At 33.8% G+C, this 17,463-nt stretch overlaps 2 protein-coding genes across 2 annotated transcripts; both read right to left on the reverse strand.

Moving 5' to 3' along the window:
- Positions 1–13,535: 13,535 nt before the first annotated feature.
- LOC133780219 (receptor-like protein EIX2) lies at positions 13,536–14,313 on the reverse strand. Its single transcript, XM_062220082.1, has one exon. The coding sequence runs from the start codon at positions 14,209–14,211 to the stop codon at positions 13,675–13,677; it is 537 nt and encodes a 178-aa protein (XP_062076066.1). The 5' UTR covers positions 14,212–14,313; the 3' UTR covers positions 13,536–13,674.
- LOC133778020 (receptor-like protein EIX2) lies at positions 14,250–16,890 on the reverse strand. The gene is made up of 2 exons (XM_062217824.1): positions 14,433–16,890; positions 14,250–14,335 (listed from the first exon to the last, which is right to left on the reverse strand). Exons 1-2 carry the CDS (start codon positions 16,888–16,890, stop codon positions 14,250–14,252), a joined length of 2,544 nt encoding a protein of 847 aa, XP_062073808.1.
- Between the last annotated feature and the right edge of the window lie 573 nt (positions 16,891–17,463).

The raw sequence follows: 17,463 nt of genomic DNA on the forward strand, positions 1-17,463 counted from the left end.
TATTTGAGGAATATCCGTCTGGAACTTTTATATTAAACAAACATCTGCAAATTTCCATTCTTTCCTCTTTAGTAAGAGTGTAAGCAGCAGGAGGTAAATATGTCCGTCTCTTATCTGGTTTTGGAGTTAATTCATCCCTTATACCCATTGCAACCAAGTCTTTTCTAGCCTTAATTCCATCATTAGTTTTCCCAGGACTATTCAACAAAGTGCCAATCAAACTATCACATACATTTTTCTCTATGTGCATAACATCTAAATTATGGCGTATAAGTAAGAAAGGCCAATATTCAAGTTCGAAGAAAACAGATTTCTTTTTATAACATCCTTTTGGCTCCTCAACAACCTTAGCCGTACGACTACGTTTCATCTTTGTAGGTGTACGAACTTTAGGCTTCCCTAACTTGAACACAATTTTAGACATCTTCTCAAGTACTTGGATCCCATTCAATGGCTCAGGAGCCTCCTCAAACTCTTATTTACCATTGAATGCCTTCTTCCAAGTCTGAAGTTTATGCATATTAGGAAAGAACTTCCTATGTCCCATATAACATATTTTCCGAGAGTGTTTCAAGTATTCAGAACATGTTTTTTCTTCACAAACGGGGCAAGCCTTATATCATTTCACACTAAACCCAGAATAATTTCCATAAATAGGAAAGTCATTAATTGTCCATAATAAGACCGCTCTAAGATTAAATTCTTCCTGCCTATACGCATCATAAACCTTAACCCCTTCATCCCACAAAGTTTTCAAGTCATCTATAAGAGGGGCTAGATAGACATCAATAGCATTACCAGGTTGTCTAAGTCCTGATATCAACAAGGTCAAAAGCGTAAACTTTCTCTTCATACACAACCATGGGGGTAGATTATAAATAACAAGCATAACATGCCAACAACTATACTTATTGCTAAGAGATGCGTGTGGATTAAACCCGTCAGTCGAAAGACCTAGACAAATATTACGAGATTCATTTCCAAAAGAAGGCCACTTCAAATCAACTCTTTTCCAAGCTAGGGTGTCAACTGGATGTCTTAATTTACCATCCATTATTCTTTCATTAGAATGCCACGACAAACTTTTAGCATGTTCGGCATTTCTAAACAATCGGATGAAACGAGGAATTGGTGGAAGGTACCACAAAACTTTGGCAGGTACTCCTTCCTTGACATCGTCACTGTTATACCCAGATTTTGAGCTATGTTAATTGTGATCTCGAAAGATGGATTCGCAAATCAGTGGACTCATAAGGTTGGAAACATGCTCCAGGAATGTGTATCGAGCTTGCAGGATATAGACGACCTCGGGTATGGTGACCTCGAATTATTCATGATCTCGAAAGATAGTTTCGGGAACACACTCATCTTCAGGGACGACTTTGGATCTGGGGTCCCGAGCTCGATGATACATACGATCTCGAAAGCCGTGTGGCCTCGGGAGATATTCCTAGCTCGATAGATGACGGGAGACCTGAGAGGCTAAAAACCTTAGAGATACGCGATAACCACCTTGAATATTTGCCAGTGTTATAAATATGAGATGTAATCCTCATTTATTATTGTAAATCCCCTAGAATCGTGGGATATTATTTGGTATCATACGTCTCCTGGTCTTCAGGGGACGTTTCCTTGTATATCTAATTATAGGCATTTAAAGCCATTAATTTTATTTATACAAAAAGAGTAACTACCCAAAATATGTGGGATAATATTCTTTAGCCTTCTCTATAAATAGAGGAGCCATGCACCATTGTAAAAGACCGAAATTCTGATCCTTGAGAGAAAACTCTGGAGAATTCATTCTTGAAGAATTCCTGGAGATAATCTTGAGTTTAATAACAAAGACTCGTGGACTGGGCAGATTTAACTGCTGAACCACGTAAAAATCGTGTGTTTATATTGTTTTATTTTAATTGGCCATTTTCAGTTATCGTTTTACGTGCTCTTCTTTCACTGTTTGACGAAAAACGGCGTCAACAGTCACCATTTCTTTTCTTTTGCCATCGTGACTCACCACAAGTAGGACACGATTTTGTGTCTGCAAAGCTATTTCGATATTATATGTAATCATTAGGACATGCATGGATTTTTTCGTACTGCATGCCTAATGAGCATAACGTCTTCTTTGCCTCATAAAATGAAATTGGAATTTCATTATCTTCGAGCAATAACTCCTTCAAAAAACTAAATAAATCAATAATGCTTTTATCACTCCAGCCATGTTTAGCTTTTAGATTGTACAACCTAAGAAGCGCAGATAATTTTGTAAATCTTGTACAACCAGGGTAAATTGGTTTCTCAGCATCATTAAGGAGTGTCTCAAACTTATTTGGGTCTACTCCTGATCCAAAATGTGCGTCGTCAATCATTTCATCTAATGGATCTCAGTTTTCCTCTGCTATATTTCTCCTCACTCCTTTTTGTCTACATGGCAGAGTTGGAGCAATAGGAGCTATCTCCCCATGATAATACCAAATTGTGTAACTCTTGTCCATCCCATTGAAATATAAGTGTTCTTTAATCTTTTTAAGATCCATCTTTTTAACATTTCCACACTTAAGACATGGACAATAAGTAAAATTTGGGTCTTTCACATTTTCCGGACAAAACCTTAAGAACAAATTGACCCCGTTCCTATATTCCGCAGATAACCTATTCGCTGACATCCACTGTTTATCCATATATTCTCCTATGTCTATCAAAAAGAAAAGAAACAACACTAAATAAGCATGTGATAAAGTTGGATGTCTATATAAAACTAATCGTTTATTATCCTAAATAAAATCGGGCAGCATTTCCCCTATAATAGTGACCTAACCATCTGCATGTGAATAACAAAATAAACAATTCAAACAACATACAATAAGTTTCTTCCTTATAGAATGTCTATATAAAACTAATTGTTTATTATCCTAGATAAAATCGGGCAGCATTTCCCCTATAATAGTGATCTAACCATCTGCATGTGAATAGCAAAACAAACAATTCAAACAACATATAATAAGTTTCTTCCTTATAGCTTCGCAGCACACAATCAAATTTCTCAGAACCTACTTCACTAAAACACACAAGTTCTCAACCTTCCGTTATCACCGGAACACACAATTTTAATCTCAGAACCTACTTCACTATGGATGAATATTTAAGATATTCAAACTCCTCTAACATTTATTTAATAATATTAAAAGTAGAAGTAAGAGAATATATATTTACCTCTTGCAATTAATAATCCAAAAGCTAGCAAAATTACTTCAAGTAGTAATCGAATTCGCTATTAAATCCACAAACCAATATAATTAAATTAATAAATAATAAATAAAATATCACTAAATATCTAGCAATATATAACTTATTATTGTAATTTTAGAAACTTAATTACCTCAAATGTGTGATTGATATAGAAGTTTTGATGCAAAATACTCTCTAAAATCTCACCACCAAAATCACAACTTACGAAATTAAATTAATGAATATGTTAAACATTACTAAACAAACATCACTAAATTCCTATTAAGTAAATGATTGGTAAACAAATAAAAAAAAAAACTCTAATGAGCCACTAATTATAACCTAAACAAAAAATCAATAAAAAATTTCATAACCTAAAATCTCAATAATCAACAAAAACATAAATTTTTTCATATATTTATATTTTTAAAATTATTTAATAAATTTATTTTAACATAACTATATATATAACAAAATAGTTAGAATTTAAAAAAAAATGTTTAAATATACATACAAAAATATATCTAAATTTTGAAATAAATAATGATAAAAATTAAAAAAAATCATGAACATATATATTATAATGAAATGCAATGACCCACTAATCTAGACTATTTGGACCATTAACGAAACTATACAAAAATCTTACATTTTTACGAAAATACCATAATTTATTGAGTAACTTGCAAAATAAGAGTTATTTACAAATAAACAGAATGCTAAGAAGGATTTGGGATCCCATTGTCTTTAAAAACAAAACATGATTTAAATGAAAAGATTTACATAAGAAAATGCGGAAAATACATATAAAACCATAAAAATTAAAAGGAGACTACATCCTCGAATCGAATAACGCTCGACCCCTTGACTCCATTCACCATCGATACACATCCTCCAAGCGTCACGAATCTTTCCACCTCTAAAGCTTATTTCCTGCACATAAACAGAAAGGAATGAGCCTAATGCCCAGCAAGGAAAAATCTAACACATAGTCATAAACATAAACATAATTTCATAATAACGTAAAGACATATCATAACACATAATTCACTTATTATAATGGCCATTATTACTTGGGGTCCCATAGACTAAACAAGCTTATGCCCATGAGATTAGTGGGGTCCTACCAGCTAAATAGGCATATGCCCACAATCTTTTTGGGGTCTTGTTAGTCAAATAGGGCATAAGCCCAAGCCTACAACAAACACATGCATAACAAATTCATAACACATTCATAACATATCATAACATAACACATAAGATAACATAAACATAAACATATAGATTCTAGCCTATTTTCCTTACCAAAGTTACCGGGATATAATGGACTGAGTTGGGACTTTTTGGAACACTCCTAAAACCATAAGAAAGAGTGAGTCTAAAGAAAGGAGATGAAATGAAAGAGAATAGGAAGACTAAACCATTAAAAGAAAATATGCTTACCACAACTTAAGTGCTTAAGAACTTGGATTCCCTAACCAAAATAAGAATGAGGTTAGGAAATTGAGTAGAAGACTAAGAGAAAGGAAACATAACATAAATCAACTAAACTAGAGTTTTGGTTACCTCAAAGACTTGAAAGACCAATCTATACCTCAACCGAAATACTATAGAACCTCACTTCCCAAAGTGTTTGATAAGCTTATGATGTTTAAGCTTATGATTTTCCCAAACCAGGTGTTTACACTCTCACACTCACTTAACACTAGCAGCTTCTGACCTTTGAGCAAAAGGTGAATAATGGCTGGGTACTAGGTCCTATTTATAGAGTTTGGGAATGAAAGTATCTTGATTTTACTTGAATAAAAATAATGGCTTTTTAGGTGAAAATCATTTGAATAATCGTTCAGCAGAGGCTGAAGACTCGTTCAAAAGATGCTGGACTGTTGAAGGAGTTTGAATGGCTGAAAGGAAAAGAATTCAAAAGTGTTTGAAAACATGCTGGTGGAGGCGATATATCGCCCCCTATAGGCGATATATCGCCTGGACCACTGTTCCCGAGGCGACCGTGCATCGATTCGTGTTTTCCGTATCTACGTGCTGCGATATATCGCCCCCTATAGCTGCGATATATCGGCATACGCTGAATATTTAAACACAAAATTACACATTTTTAGCTAAGTTTGAATGGAGTAAACAGCCTTGACTAAGCCCTCAACGTACTCAAAGCTGCTGACTGACCCTATAACATTCAAACTTTACTCCTTATTAGATTTAATCCCCAAAAATACTTAATCCTTAATCACCATTCATAACATGTGTTTAAAATCCTATTGGTTGATGTCTAAACCTTATAATATAATAAATAAAATCCTTAATATCAGTCACTTTAATCAAACCTTAGGTTATACTTAATATTCTTAAACTATAGATTAAACTTAGAAAATCTATAAGTACTACTATGAGTGTCCAAATAATTCCCGGTCTGAACCAAAAATCCACAGTTACAAAGATAATACTAAACATACTATAATACTATTATCTATCTTAGCTAAGTAAAGTTGTTGGACTCTACATGAAATATATACAATATGATAGGTTAAATTAAAAAAAAAAACTATGAAATCTTAAATCTATAAAAAAAACTCCATGGAAAAACTAATAAATCTAACAATGTATAGAAAAAAATGCATAAAAATGTAAAACTAACACAAAATCATGTATATTACTCATCCTAATGCTAAACCTATGATTTTTTTTTATCAAAATAATTAACTAAAATTCATAAAAATTAAAAAAAAACTAACCTTGAAAACCCTAAAATGGCAGCCCCTTTCGTATATGGTGCTCTCTGTTTGCTGTTATGAGGAGGAAGAGGACCAAAATTTAATTAAATGGCCAGGGGGATATCCAACGTCTCCCACTGGGAGACGTGGGACACGTGGCACGTCTCCCAGTGGGAGACGTTGGATGTACCACCGTTTACATCCAACGTCTCCCATTGGGAGACGTGCCACGTGTCCCACGCCAGGGAATATAGACCATGCTTTTGCAGTTTGCAAGAAATTATATAATGTGTATTTAAATAGTATGATTGATTAAATATAATACATATCACATGTGATATTATATATTATAATTAAATTATAGTATTGATAGCTTCAATATCAATTTATTGAATGATGATGTTTGAAAGATCAAAGTTGATGACATTTCTTAAGAGAAATAGTACATGTATGTATAATAGTGGAATTATTCATCCAAGATACGTTTGACAAAATGTACACCAAATATGAATTTTCCAAATTCCAAGAATTTTCTACTCTTGGCCTTGCTTCCTATTCTCACTTCAATAGTTTGTCACTCCAAAATTCAAATAATATCACGTTCATTAATAGATAGCAGTAGAAAAATAAAATAATAGCATTATTTCTGAAATAATGTTCAAAACAGAACAAAGATGAAACAGAGACACCAAAGATTTTAGCGAGGTTCAGTCACAATCGTGGGCTCTCTAAGAAGGGAGCTCAGATCTGCACTATATATCTTGAACATATGAATACACGCTTATCTTGTATTTTGATCATACATGAGAAAACAGAGTTAGAAGAATACAAAAGAAGATGAATTTGATGCAAATATAGGTTGTAGTTTATATATTGCTTGATTTCTAGTTTATTATTTTGTGAATGTTTGCAAGAAGATTTCTTTGGTTTAACATCTTTTATTATTACTTTGCTCAATTTTTCGTTTCAAAAGCACACAAGGTGTTTGACAAAATGTCTCACAAAATGACACCAATGATTTACTCAATTTCATTTGGACAGTAATATATATGGTATCGTTTTTGCTATAATGTTCATGGTCTTCCACTGAGTAATAACTTGTGAGATTCACGTTCATCATTTATGCCTCTAACTTTCTCTTTCATTTGTTCTTCTTCAGCATGTGTTTGGCCACATTTGCATATGTATATATGGAACGATCTGGTATTTTTCTCAACAAACTTGTTAGCTCAACTAAATTGTCATGGCACAATATGCAGCTATCTCATGGAGTCATGGGTATTGGTGAAGCAGGAGCATTTCTAGAAAGGTTGAAGAGCAAGCTTCAAGCTTTGGAAGCAACAAATGTGTATGCCATTCTAAAAAGTCAACATGCAAATGCACGCGAGTTTCAGTGGCAAATTACACACAAAAACTACACATTTATGTGACAAATCATTTTAATCAATCATATTTATTTAAGATGTGTCTAACTAAGTAAAAGTAATTTGCCACATAAGTATGTAGTGTTTGTGTGTAATTTATATGTGTATGTATCATTACTCTATACTAATTAAGCATATGCGTTTATATAGAATCATTAATATTAGTATGCTAGCAAGAGACAGTTGCAGGTATTTGCAATGACACTGAATATTGTAGGAATGACTTTTCCTTTCAGAGAGTATATTAAAGGTAGATGCATGCCACTCTTGATACCATTCAAACATTGTTATATTAATTAGTAAGATGAATTCCTTAGACTTAGAGAAGAAATAATTGTAAGGTACATCTTCAAGTTCTTAATGTTGCGTTTGTATATCCTTTTTAGCATCCCAATACTTACTCCAAACAACATTGCCATGGGAAATGAAATCAAAAGAGTTGTTATTATAATATTATGTATTTATTTACATACATATATTAATAAGCAGTGATGATATAAATATTATTCCAATTAGATTTTAATTAAGTTTGATTCTGTTATACCTATTGTTGGCAAGATGATGTGAATAGGCACGTATATGCAAAAGTATAGTGACAGGACAAAAATGTCGAAGCCTTGTTCCGCATTTTGTCACTTGCAAGGGAAATTGGCAAGCTCTAAAATATGTCGATCAATTTCCCTTGCAAGTGAAACATGTCCCGCATTTTGTCGCTTGCAAGAGAAATCGGTCGACGAGATCAGAGGGAATCACTCGCCAATGGGTGAAAACCAAAAGATCTCATCCTTCAACACCGCCAACCTTGAGGGGACTTGCTTGCCAATCAGCGAGGGCCAACGTCACCATTGGCGAGCCCACTATCAGTTGGCAAACCAACTTTGTTATTAGCGATCCCCATCAGTAAACACCACAACACTATAATTTTTTTTTGTTTGAAAAATACAGAATTTTACAAAAATTACTAAAATACGGATAACAGTTTGTAACAATTATGTTATTATTTGTTATAATTTTTTATTTAGTCTGTAGATGTTATTTACAAAATTGTGTGTAAACTTGTAAACTTTAGTTACTAAAAAGCTGTATTATTACAAATTTATAAACTTTTTAAAATCCATATTTATACTTTTTAAAGAACAATAAAGAGTCGGTCGGAAAGTGATCCAGACTCATGGGAGAGTGAGAAACAGTTGAAGAGCAAGAGACTCCGGTTAGCTCTCTCTCTCTCTCTCTCTCATTACATACATCTACATAATCTCATTACGAAAATTTTCAAGCGTCCCCATTCCTTTCTTTCAAAATCTTCCTATATTGAACTGATTAAGAGGAACTGGACGAGAAGTTGGCGTTGCCTTGCGAAGAAGCTCAATAAGTCCACGCCAGAGGTTTCAAAAATCATTTCATCAAGATATTTCCAGCATGTGGGGTTTCAAGAAAGGTTTGATCCTACGAACAAATCCTTTTTCGGTATTTGGGTCAAATTCAAAACAGAGCTCTTTGATTCCATCTCGCCATTTTGGGCAGAATGCTGGAATTGGTATCCACCTAGATAGAGATTTTATTGCACAGATCTAGTTGCAGATACGAAAATGAATAAGAATACAAGAAAGGTGGTTTATGGGTAGTGTTTGAAGATCAATTGTTGTCTTGGGAGGCACATGTTCCTGAATTTAAAGCCTGAAAATCCAGAAGTGGTAAAAAGTTCTATGCTTTTATAAAATCTTTAATCTTTTGGATTGAAAATGATAGCTTTATTTATATATGGCTCTCCAACAATATCTTCCTTCAGGATTTTGTTGTCTTGTAAATTTGTAATAGTTTTGCAATGAGTACTTGTCTCAGAAGAATAACAGGTAGCTCATAATAAATGATAAGAGGCAAAAGAAGTAGGAGGCAGTTGAATTCCACATACTGTATTAGTGAATCCACTATAGGCACAGTTTTTAGCTTGAATCCAAATGTGGTGTTCATTTTACTTCATTTCTGTCTGTGTCGATGTATATATCTTTGATATGTAACTTCTAATGCATCTTTTTCATTTTGAAGTTTCTTCGCTTGAGGCACCCTGTTGTTGCTCTTGTACCAAATATATACTCTTTTACTTATTCCTCTTTTTTTTTTGTTTTGAAAGTCATAATGGAGTTTAAATGACCCGACACAACACAATGGTAAAGTGTATTTTAAGTTCAAATGTCTTCCTAGACAAATTTTTATTTTTTTTTAAATATAAGACAATATATAAATTTACACAAATGAAATTTTCCCAAGGCTAAAGCCCACCTCTTTTCTGATTATTTCTCTGTGCCATAGTTCTCAGCAGTGGAAAATGGTAAGCCTCTCTCTCTCTCTCTCTCTTACTTAATTCGAGTCGTCCCTCTGTGGTACACCTCCACTGTAAGTGCTGCCCCTTTTTGCTATACATATGCATATGTATATTTTAGCATCTCAGAAGCATTTTGACAAACATTAACGGGGCATGGGGAGACTTTTCTTTAGTGTCTTGAAATTGCTATTTTGTTGATTTCGTTTCGTTTTGTTCGATTGGTAGTAGTGCTCTGTTTAGAGTTTGATCTTCTTCGACTATGTATTGTTGTTAGTACTTTCAGTTACACTTGTGCTGCTTTTACAGACACTGTACTTGTAATAGCTACTTCTTCGAGTCATTATCATAGTGTGTCATTGAAAGGAAGAAGCTTTAAAAATAATTTAAAGGTTTCCACATGTGGGCACTTGAGAAAACAACTAAATTGTTATGGGTATTGGTGAAGCAGAGGCATTTTCAGAAAGGTTAAAGAGCAACAAATGTGTATGCCATTCTAGAAAGTGAACCTTTGATTGATGAGGTGATTTTCTTTATTTTTATTATGCACATGCACACGTGAGTTTCAGACCCTTTGAGAATTCACCTTAGAGCTTATTATTATATATACTAATTAATTAAGCATATGAATTTATATAGAATCATTAATATTATTATACTAGCAAGATACAGTTGCAGGTATTTGCAATGGCAATGAATATTGTAAGAATGACTTTTCCTTTCAGAGAGTATATTAAAGGTAGATGCATGTCACTCTTGATACCATTCGAACATTGTTATATTTATTATTAAGATGAATTCCTTAGACTTAGAGAAATAATTGTAAGGTACATCTTCAAGTTCTTAATGTTGCGTTTGCTGTTACTAAGGATGGTTAAACAATACATTCATTTGGGGATACATTTTATTTTTTTCATCTTATTCTCTTTCTCGAAGAAGTTACTGCAAAAAATTAGTCATTGTTTCATGGTTTTGGCCATTTCTTGAAAATTTAGCCATTAGAAGTGAACAAAATGTATCACTGACAACAAGAAATAAACATGGAGATGGACAAATGTTAAACCCATTTTCTCCTGAACAAATTTAAATTATTAATAATTCATATCTATATTTGATTGTGAAATTCTGTTTTTTTATAACTACCAAATGCTTAACTACTAGAACTTAATTTATTTGCCGAATGATGATTAAGTTATTTGAATAGAAAATGAATATGTGACTACAACTCAATAAGTTGTCAGAATAGGTTAATGAAGCTGAAATGAAAGAGTAAAAAATCAACACAGGGAATTTTTACGTGGTTCAGAGAATAACTAATTAGTAAAGAATAACTAATTAGTAAAGAATCAAAAATTACAAAAGTATTGAATTAATGTAATGACCCACTAATCTAGACTAATTGGACCATTATCGAAACTATACATAAAAACTTACATTTTACGAAAATACCATAATTTATTGAGTAACTTGAAAATAAGAGTTATTTACAAAGAAACAGAATACTAAGAAGGATTTTGGGATCCCATTGTCTTTAAAACAAAATAAGATTTAAAATAAAAGACATTACATAATAATGCGGAAAATACATGTAAAACCATAAAAAAAAACATAAAAGGAGACTACATCCTCGAATCGATAACGCTCGGCCCCTTGACTCCATTCATCATCGATACACATCCTCCCAAGCATCACGAATCTTACCGCCTCTAAGCTTATTTTCCTGCACATAAACAGAAAGGAGTGAGCCTAATGCCCAGCAAGGAAAAACCTAACACATAGTCATATACACAATTTCATAAGAAAACATAAAGACTTAACATAATACATATAACATACACTTATTATAATGGCCATTATTACTTGGGGTCCCATAGACTAAACAAGCATATGCCCATGGGGTTAATGGGGTCCTACTAGCTAAGTAGGTCATATGCCCATAACCCATTTGGGGTCTTGTTAGTCATATGGGTCATATGCCCAAGCCTACATACACATATACATATCATAACACTTTTAATAACATAAACATATAGATAACATAAGCACATAACATATTAATTCTAGCCTATTTTCCTTACCAAAGTTACCGGGATAAAATGGACTGAGTTAGGACTTTTGGAACACTCCTAAAACCACAATGAACAAGGGTGAGTCTAAAGAAAGGAGATGAAATGAAAGAGAATAGGAAGACTAAACCATTAAACGAAAATATGCTTACCACCACTTAAGTGCTTAAGAACTTGGATTCCCTAACCAAAAATAAGAATAAGGTTAGGGGACTGAGTAGAAGGTTTTGAGAAAAGAAATAACATAGAATACATAAAGGACTAGAGTTTTGGGTTTACCTCAAAGATTGCAAGATCAATCTAACATCCACCGAAATACTATAGAACTCACTTCCCAAGTGTTTGATAAGCTTATGATGTTTAAGCTTATAGTTTTTCCCCAAACCAAGTGTTTACACTCTCACACTCACTTAACACTAGCAGCCTCTGAACTTAGAGAAAATGGTGAATAATGGCTGGGTACTAGGTCCTATTTATAGAGTTTGGGAATGAAAATATCTTGATTTTACTTGAATAAAAATAATGGCTTTTTAGGTGAAAATCATTTGAATAATCGTTCAGCAGAGGCTGAAGACTCGTTCAGAAGATGCTGGACTGTTGAAGGAGTTTGAATGGCTGAAGGGAAAAGAATTCAAATGTATTTGAATTCATGCTGGTGGAGGCGATATATCGCCCCCTATAGGCGATATATCGCCTGGACCTTTGTTCCCGAGGCGACCGTGCATCGATTCGTGTTTTCCGTATCTACGTGCTGCGACATATCGCCCCCTATAGCTGCGATATATCGGCATACGCTGAATATTTAAACACGAATTTACACATTTTTAGCTGAGTTTGAATGGAGTAAACAGCCTTGACTAAGCCCTCAACGTGCTCAAAGCTGCTGACTGACCCTATACATTCAAACTTTTACCCTTATTTAATTTAATCCTCAAAAATACTTAATCCTTAATTACCATTCAAAACATGTGCTTAAAATCCTATTGGTTGATGTCTAAACCTTATAATATAATAATATATTCCTTAATATCAGACACATTAATCAAACCTTAGGTTATACTTAATATTCTTAAACTATAGGTTAAACTTAGAAAATCTATAAGTACTACTATGAGTGTCCAAATAACTCCCGGTCTGAACCAAAAATCCAAAGTAACAATGATAACACTAAACATACTATAATACTACTAAACAATTAGCTAAGTAAAGTTCTTGGACTCTACAATTAAACAATACAAGACTCCACTCATGTACGATTCTGTAGAATGACAGTAAGGGTGACTTATCTACAACTTTTTCAGATTTAAAATATTTTTGTCTAATTTAAGTTAGCATCAATAATTTTACAGATTGTTTATATATAATAACTAAGCTAGAACAATAATACTTTCTTATGTTTAATGTGTGGGCACGAAATAAGATAACTCAAAGCCATGAATATTTTCATGTAAAACAAAAGTAAAATTATACTACCATGCCTTGCACAAAGCAAAATAATAGAACTCGAAGCTATAGGTTTCGTGTAGGAAGTTTTGTTACTATATAATGTTCATGAACCACACCAAGTTTTCAAAATCATTTCTTTAATTCATAAAAGGAAAAGAGGACATATGAAACTAAAACTCTTGGAAGATATTTGGTAACCACAAATGGGCTGTCTTCGAAAATGATAATAGACCAATAAACTTAACCAAAAAAGAAAGACCAAGCGGCCAAATATATGCAAACAAGTATTCTAGTGACTTCAAGAAAACCAAGAAACAATACAACCAATAAAACAAGATAAATTAGAAGAGGCTAAACAAAACAAAGATTGAGACTAGCAAGTTGGCAACACTGGACTAAGAAAATGAACTTAGCACTATTTTATTAAAAAAGCCTTTAAACAACGATTGACCCAAATAATATTAAAACATGTACTTTACTTTCATAAAGTAATCCACAAATTTGTACCACAAATATTCTTCGAAAAACCAGAAGTATGCACGCCTCCAAAATCCACAAACCAGCAGCGGAACAATGACACCTCCAAAGCTCACTCCAAACCCCATTCCAATGCCCAATCGAAACCAATATTCATCATCTTGTCTTTCTCCATCTTCAGTACTTGCATCTCTATTCAATGTCACATGATCCTCTCTACACTTTATGAGGAGTGGCGGTCCACACAATTTGTTGCCAATAAAGCTGGAAGCATCCATGGTTTGCAGTTGGGTGCCTGTTGGAATTTGTCCAGACAAGTTGTTGCATGACAAGTTCAAGAAACTCAAGAATGTTAAACTTGACATGCCTGAAGGAATGTGACCAGACAATTGGTTCCTTGAAAGATCAAGAGATTCCAACGCTGTCATAGTGTCAATCTTTTTTGGAATGCTCCCACTCAAATAGTTTCCTGACAAATTCAGCGATTGTAATGCATCGAGACTTGTAAGTTCTTCTGGCATTTTTCCAGATAATTTGTTCCCTGAAAGGTCTAAGGTACTTAAGAGATATAAGATGGTGTTGTACTGGTTTTCCCTTCCTTTAATAACAAGATTTGCATTCTCTCTAGATTCTTGATCGCCATATCTAAAGTAATAAGAGCCAAGCATACGTAATTCACTAGAGGTCATAGCCGTTAAGTTATTGAAACATTTCGGTATGATTCCTGTCAAATTGTTATTACTAGCATCCAATAGTTGAAGTGTAGAAAGTTTACATAGCTCAACTGGAATAAGGCCAGTCAAGTCGTTTGAACGAAGGACAAGAAGGCCCAGGATTGGAAGACTTTCGATCCATCTTGGTATAGTTCCCACCAACTTATTAAAACCAAGATCAAGACCAATTAGAGCTGAACAGTTCTTAAGTGCCTTTGGTATTTCTCCAGTGAAACTATTATTACGAAGATGCAATGATCTTAAGTTTTGTAAAGATCCTATGGAGCTTGGAATTTTTCCCGTCAGGTTATTGTTGTCCAAGTCTATACTTATTAATGATGGCCAATACATCCAACAATCTGGAATTTTTCCTGATAAAAAATTATTTGCAAGATTCAGGCCCTCAACATCTCTTGTACGACTCTTTCGATCACAAAGGAAATTAGAAATGTTACCAGACAAGGAATTATTTGAAAGGTCTAGACTGATGGAAACTGGGATACGGGGTAATGGACCTGTTAACTTGTTAGAACTCAAGTTCAACATATAAGAACGATCATTTGGAAATTCAGGAATTTCTCCATAAATTTGGTTTTCAGACAAGTCAATAAAAAGATCAATTGATGAAGAAATATTCCATAACCAACAAGGAATGACATCTGAAATACCAGTATTGGACATGCTAATTTGAGAAATACTTTTTTGTGATTTTAGCCATATAGGAAAATGAGGACCCAAGTTCCAATTATTTAATTCCACGGCGTAAAGTGAAAAGGGAGGAGACCAACATGAGCTTACATTCAAAGTCAATTTATTTCCAGAAGCATGTATGATCCTAAGATTTGTGAGGTTGGCAAAATGAACTTCAGATACATCACCTTCAAAATTGTTTGATGCAATATTGAGAGAGTCTAAATTTGAGAGGGACCCAAGACATTTTGGAAGTGGTCCACTTAATTGGTTATTAGAAATATCAAGGGATAGTAAATTTGAGAGTGACCAAAGACTTTGTGGAAGTGGTCCACTTAATTGGTTATTAGAAATATCAAGGGATAGTAAATTTGAGAGTGACCAAAGACTTTGTGGAAGTGGTCCACTTAATTGATTATAGGAAATAATGAGAGATTTTAACTTTGAGAGAGAAACCAAGCATTCTGGAATAGAGCCACTGAAATTATTTTTTGAAATATCTAATGACTCTATGGATCGTAAGTTTTGACATATTGACATAGGAATGGGACCAAAAAAATTATTATGAATGAGAGAAAGATGAACTAAATTCTCGAAAACTCCTATTTCATCTGAGATTTCTCCAGTAAAGGAATCAAACAAATTTCCATCCAAATGCAAGGACTTTCGCTTTTTTACAAGGCAACCCGACAACAAGCTTTCAAATACCATTGAGACTCTGCCTTTGTATCTATTGTATGACAAATCAATTGCCTCCAAATTGCAAAGTTTTCCCATGGATTTTGGTATACTTCCTGTTAAAGCATTAGATGACAAGTCAAAACTGACAATAGAAGTCAAATTTACTACGTCACTTGAAATAGTGCCCTGCAACTTATTACCACGAAGGTGGAGGAGTGCAAGATTGGGAAAACTATAAAAGCATTTGGGAATGACAGAATTTATATTATTCCCTGACAAATCAAGATGTTTGAGAAGACTCATATTATTTCGAATGGTGCAGGGAATTGGACCTCCAAGCTCAAGGGAGTTGTCACTCAGGTCAAGTGTCTCAAGGGATGTAAGATTGATGTGAGATGGGAAATGAATATGACCAAGATCACAGAAGCCCAAGCGTACTTCTTGCAGGGAAGGGAGTGTGTTTATTGCAAAAAGCCAGTGATCAGATGCTTTACTAAGATCAACCTCATACATGACTAGAGATTTCAATGAAGAAAGACCAGAGACCCAATGAAGGTTGTCAACATATAAGAGATTCGATGACCACCCATTCTCATAATAATTAATAATATCTTCAAGCACAAGATAGTGTAAACCTGAAAGATTTCCAAGTTGGTGGGGAATCTTTCCTTGGAATCCTCCATGTGTAAAGTTAAGATATCTCAAACTCACAAGAGAACCCATTAAACTAGGAATAATCTGGGAAAAATGATTTAAGCTCAAGTCTAAGCTAAGTAGATGAGTGAGATTAAGCAAGGAGGGATTGATCTTGCCTGTAAAGGAGCCATTGCTGAGAGAGAGCGCAGAGACGTGGCCAGTTTGGGTGTTGCAGGAAATTCCAGCCCATTTGCAGCAATCTTCTTCTTCAGAAACATCCCAAGACACCAGTTTGTTGAAATCATCTACAAGATCCCGCTTGAAGCTCAGAAGAGCTTGCTTTTCTGTTTCATGGCAGAGAATGTTGGATTGATCTCCATTGGCAAAGTAAACGTTGACCATCACAGATATTTGTGCCAAGAACACAAAAAAGATAATGGTTGCTGTAACATGATTCATGGATACTGATAATGCAGCCATATTGGTGAGATTGATTAATAGTTTATGTATAGGATATTAATGAGAAAGGCATGCATGGTAGGAGGCCTTGTTTATATATGGTGGAGAGACCTTAGCTGTCCTGGTCATGATTCAATGCAATGATATTTTATTGAATGTAGTAGTGGCCCAATTTGTGGAAAAATTATTGATATCAAATCTGTAATAGCACAAACTGTTGAAACGTCCTCTTTCTGCTCATCAAGAGGCGTTGCATGTATGAAGACTTTTTCCTTTTTTTTTTCTTTGAGTAATTACATATATGAAGGCTTAATCATTCTTTAATTATATATTCTAATGTGAGTGCTCTCAGAATCATTTTTTTCACTTGTTTTTTTTACTATATGTATTTTTATTTTATTTTAGAATTTTTCTCAATTTTGTACTATACTTTTTTTCTAGGTTAGAGTTAGTTTATGGTAGGAGAGGCCTTCTTTATATACGGTGGAGAGACCTTACATGTCCTTGGTCTTAATTTGACTCAATATTGATATCAATTATTGAGAAGGGAAATTGAATCATCACGTCACTTATTTCTACTTAATTAATTAAATT

Source organism: Humulus lupulus, chromosome 5 (assembly GCF_963169125.1).
Source record: "Humulus lupulus chromosome 5, drHumLupu1.1, whole genome shotgun sequence".
NCBI lineage: Eukaryota > Viridiplantae > Streptophyta > Magnoliopsida > Rosales > Cannabaceae > Humulus > Humulus lupulus.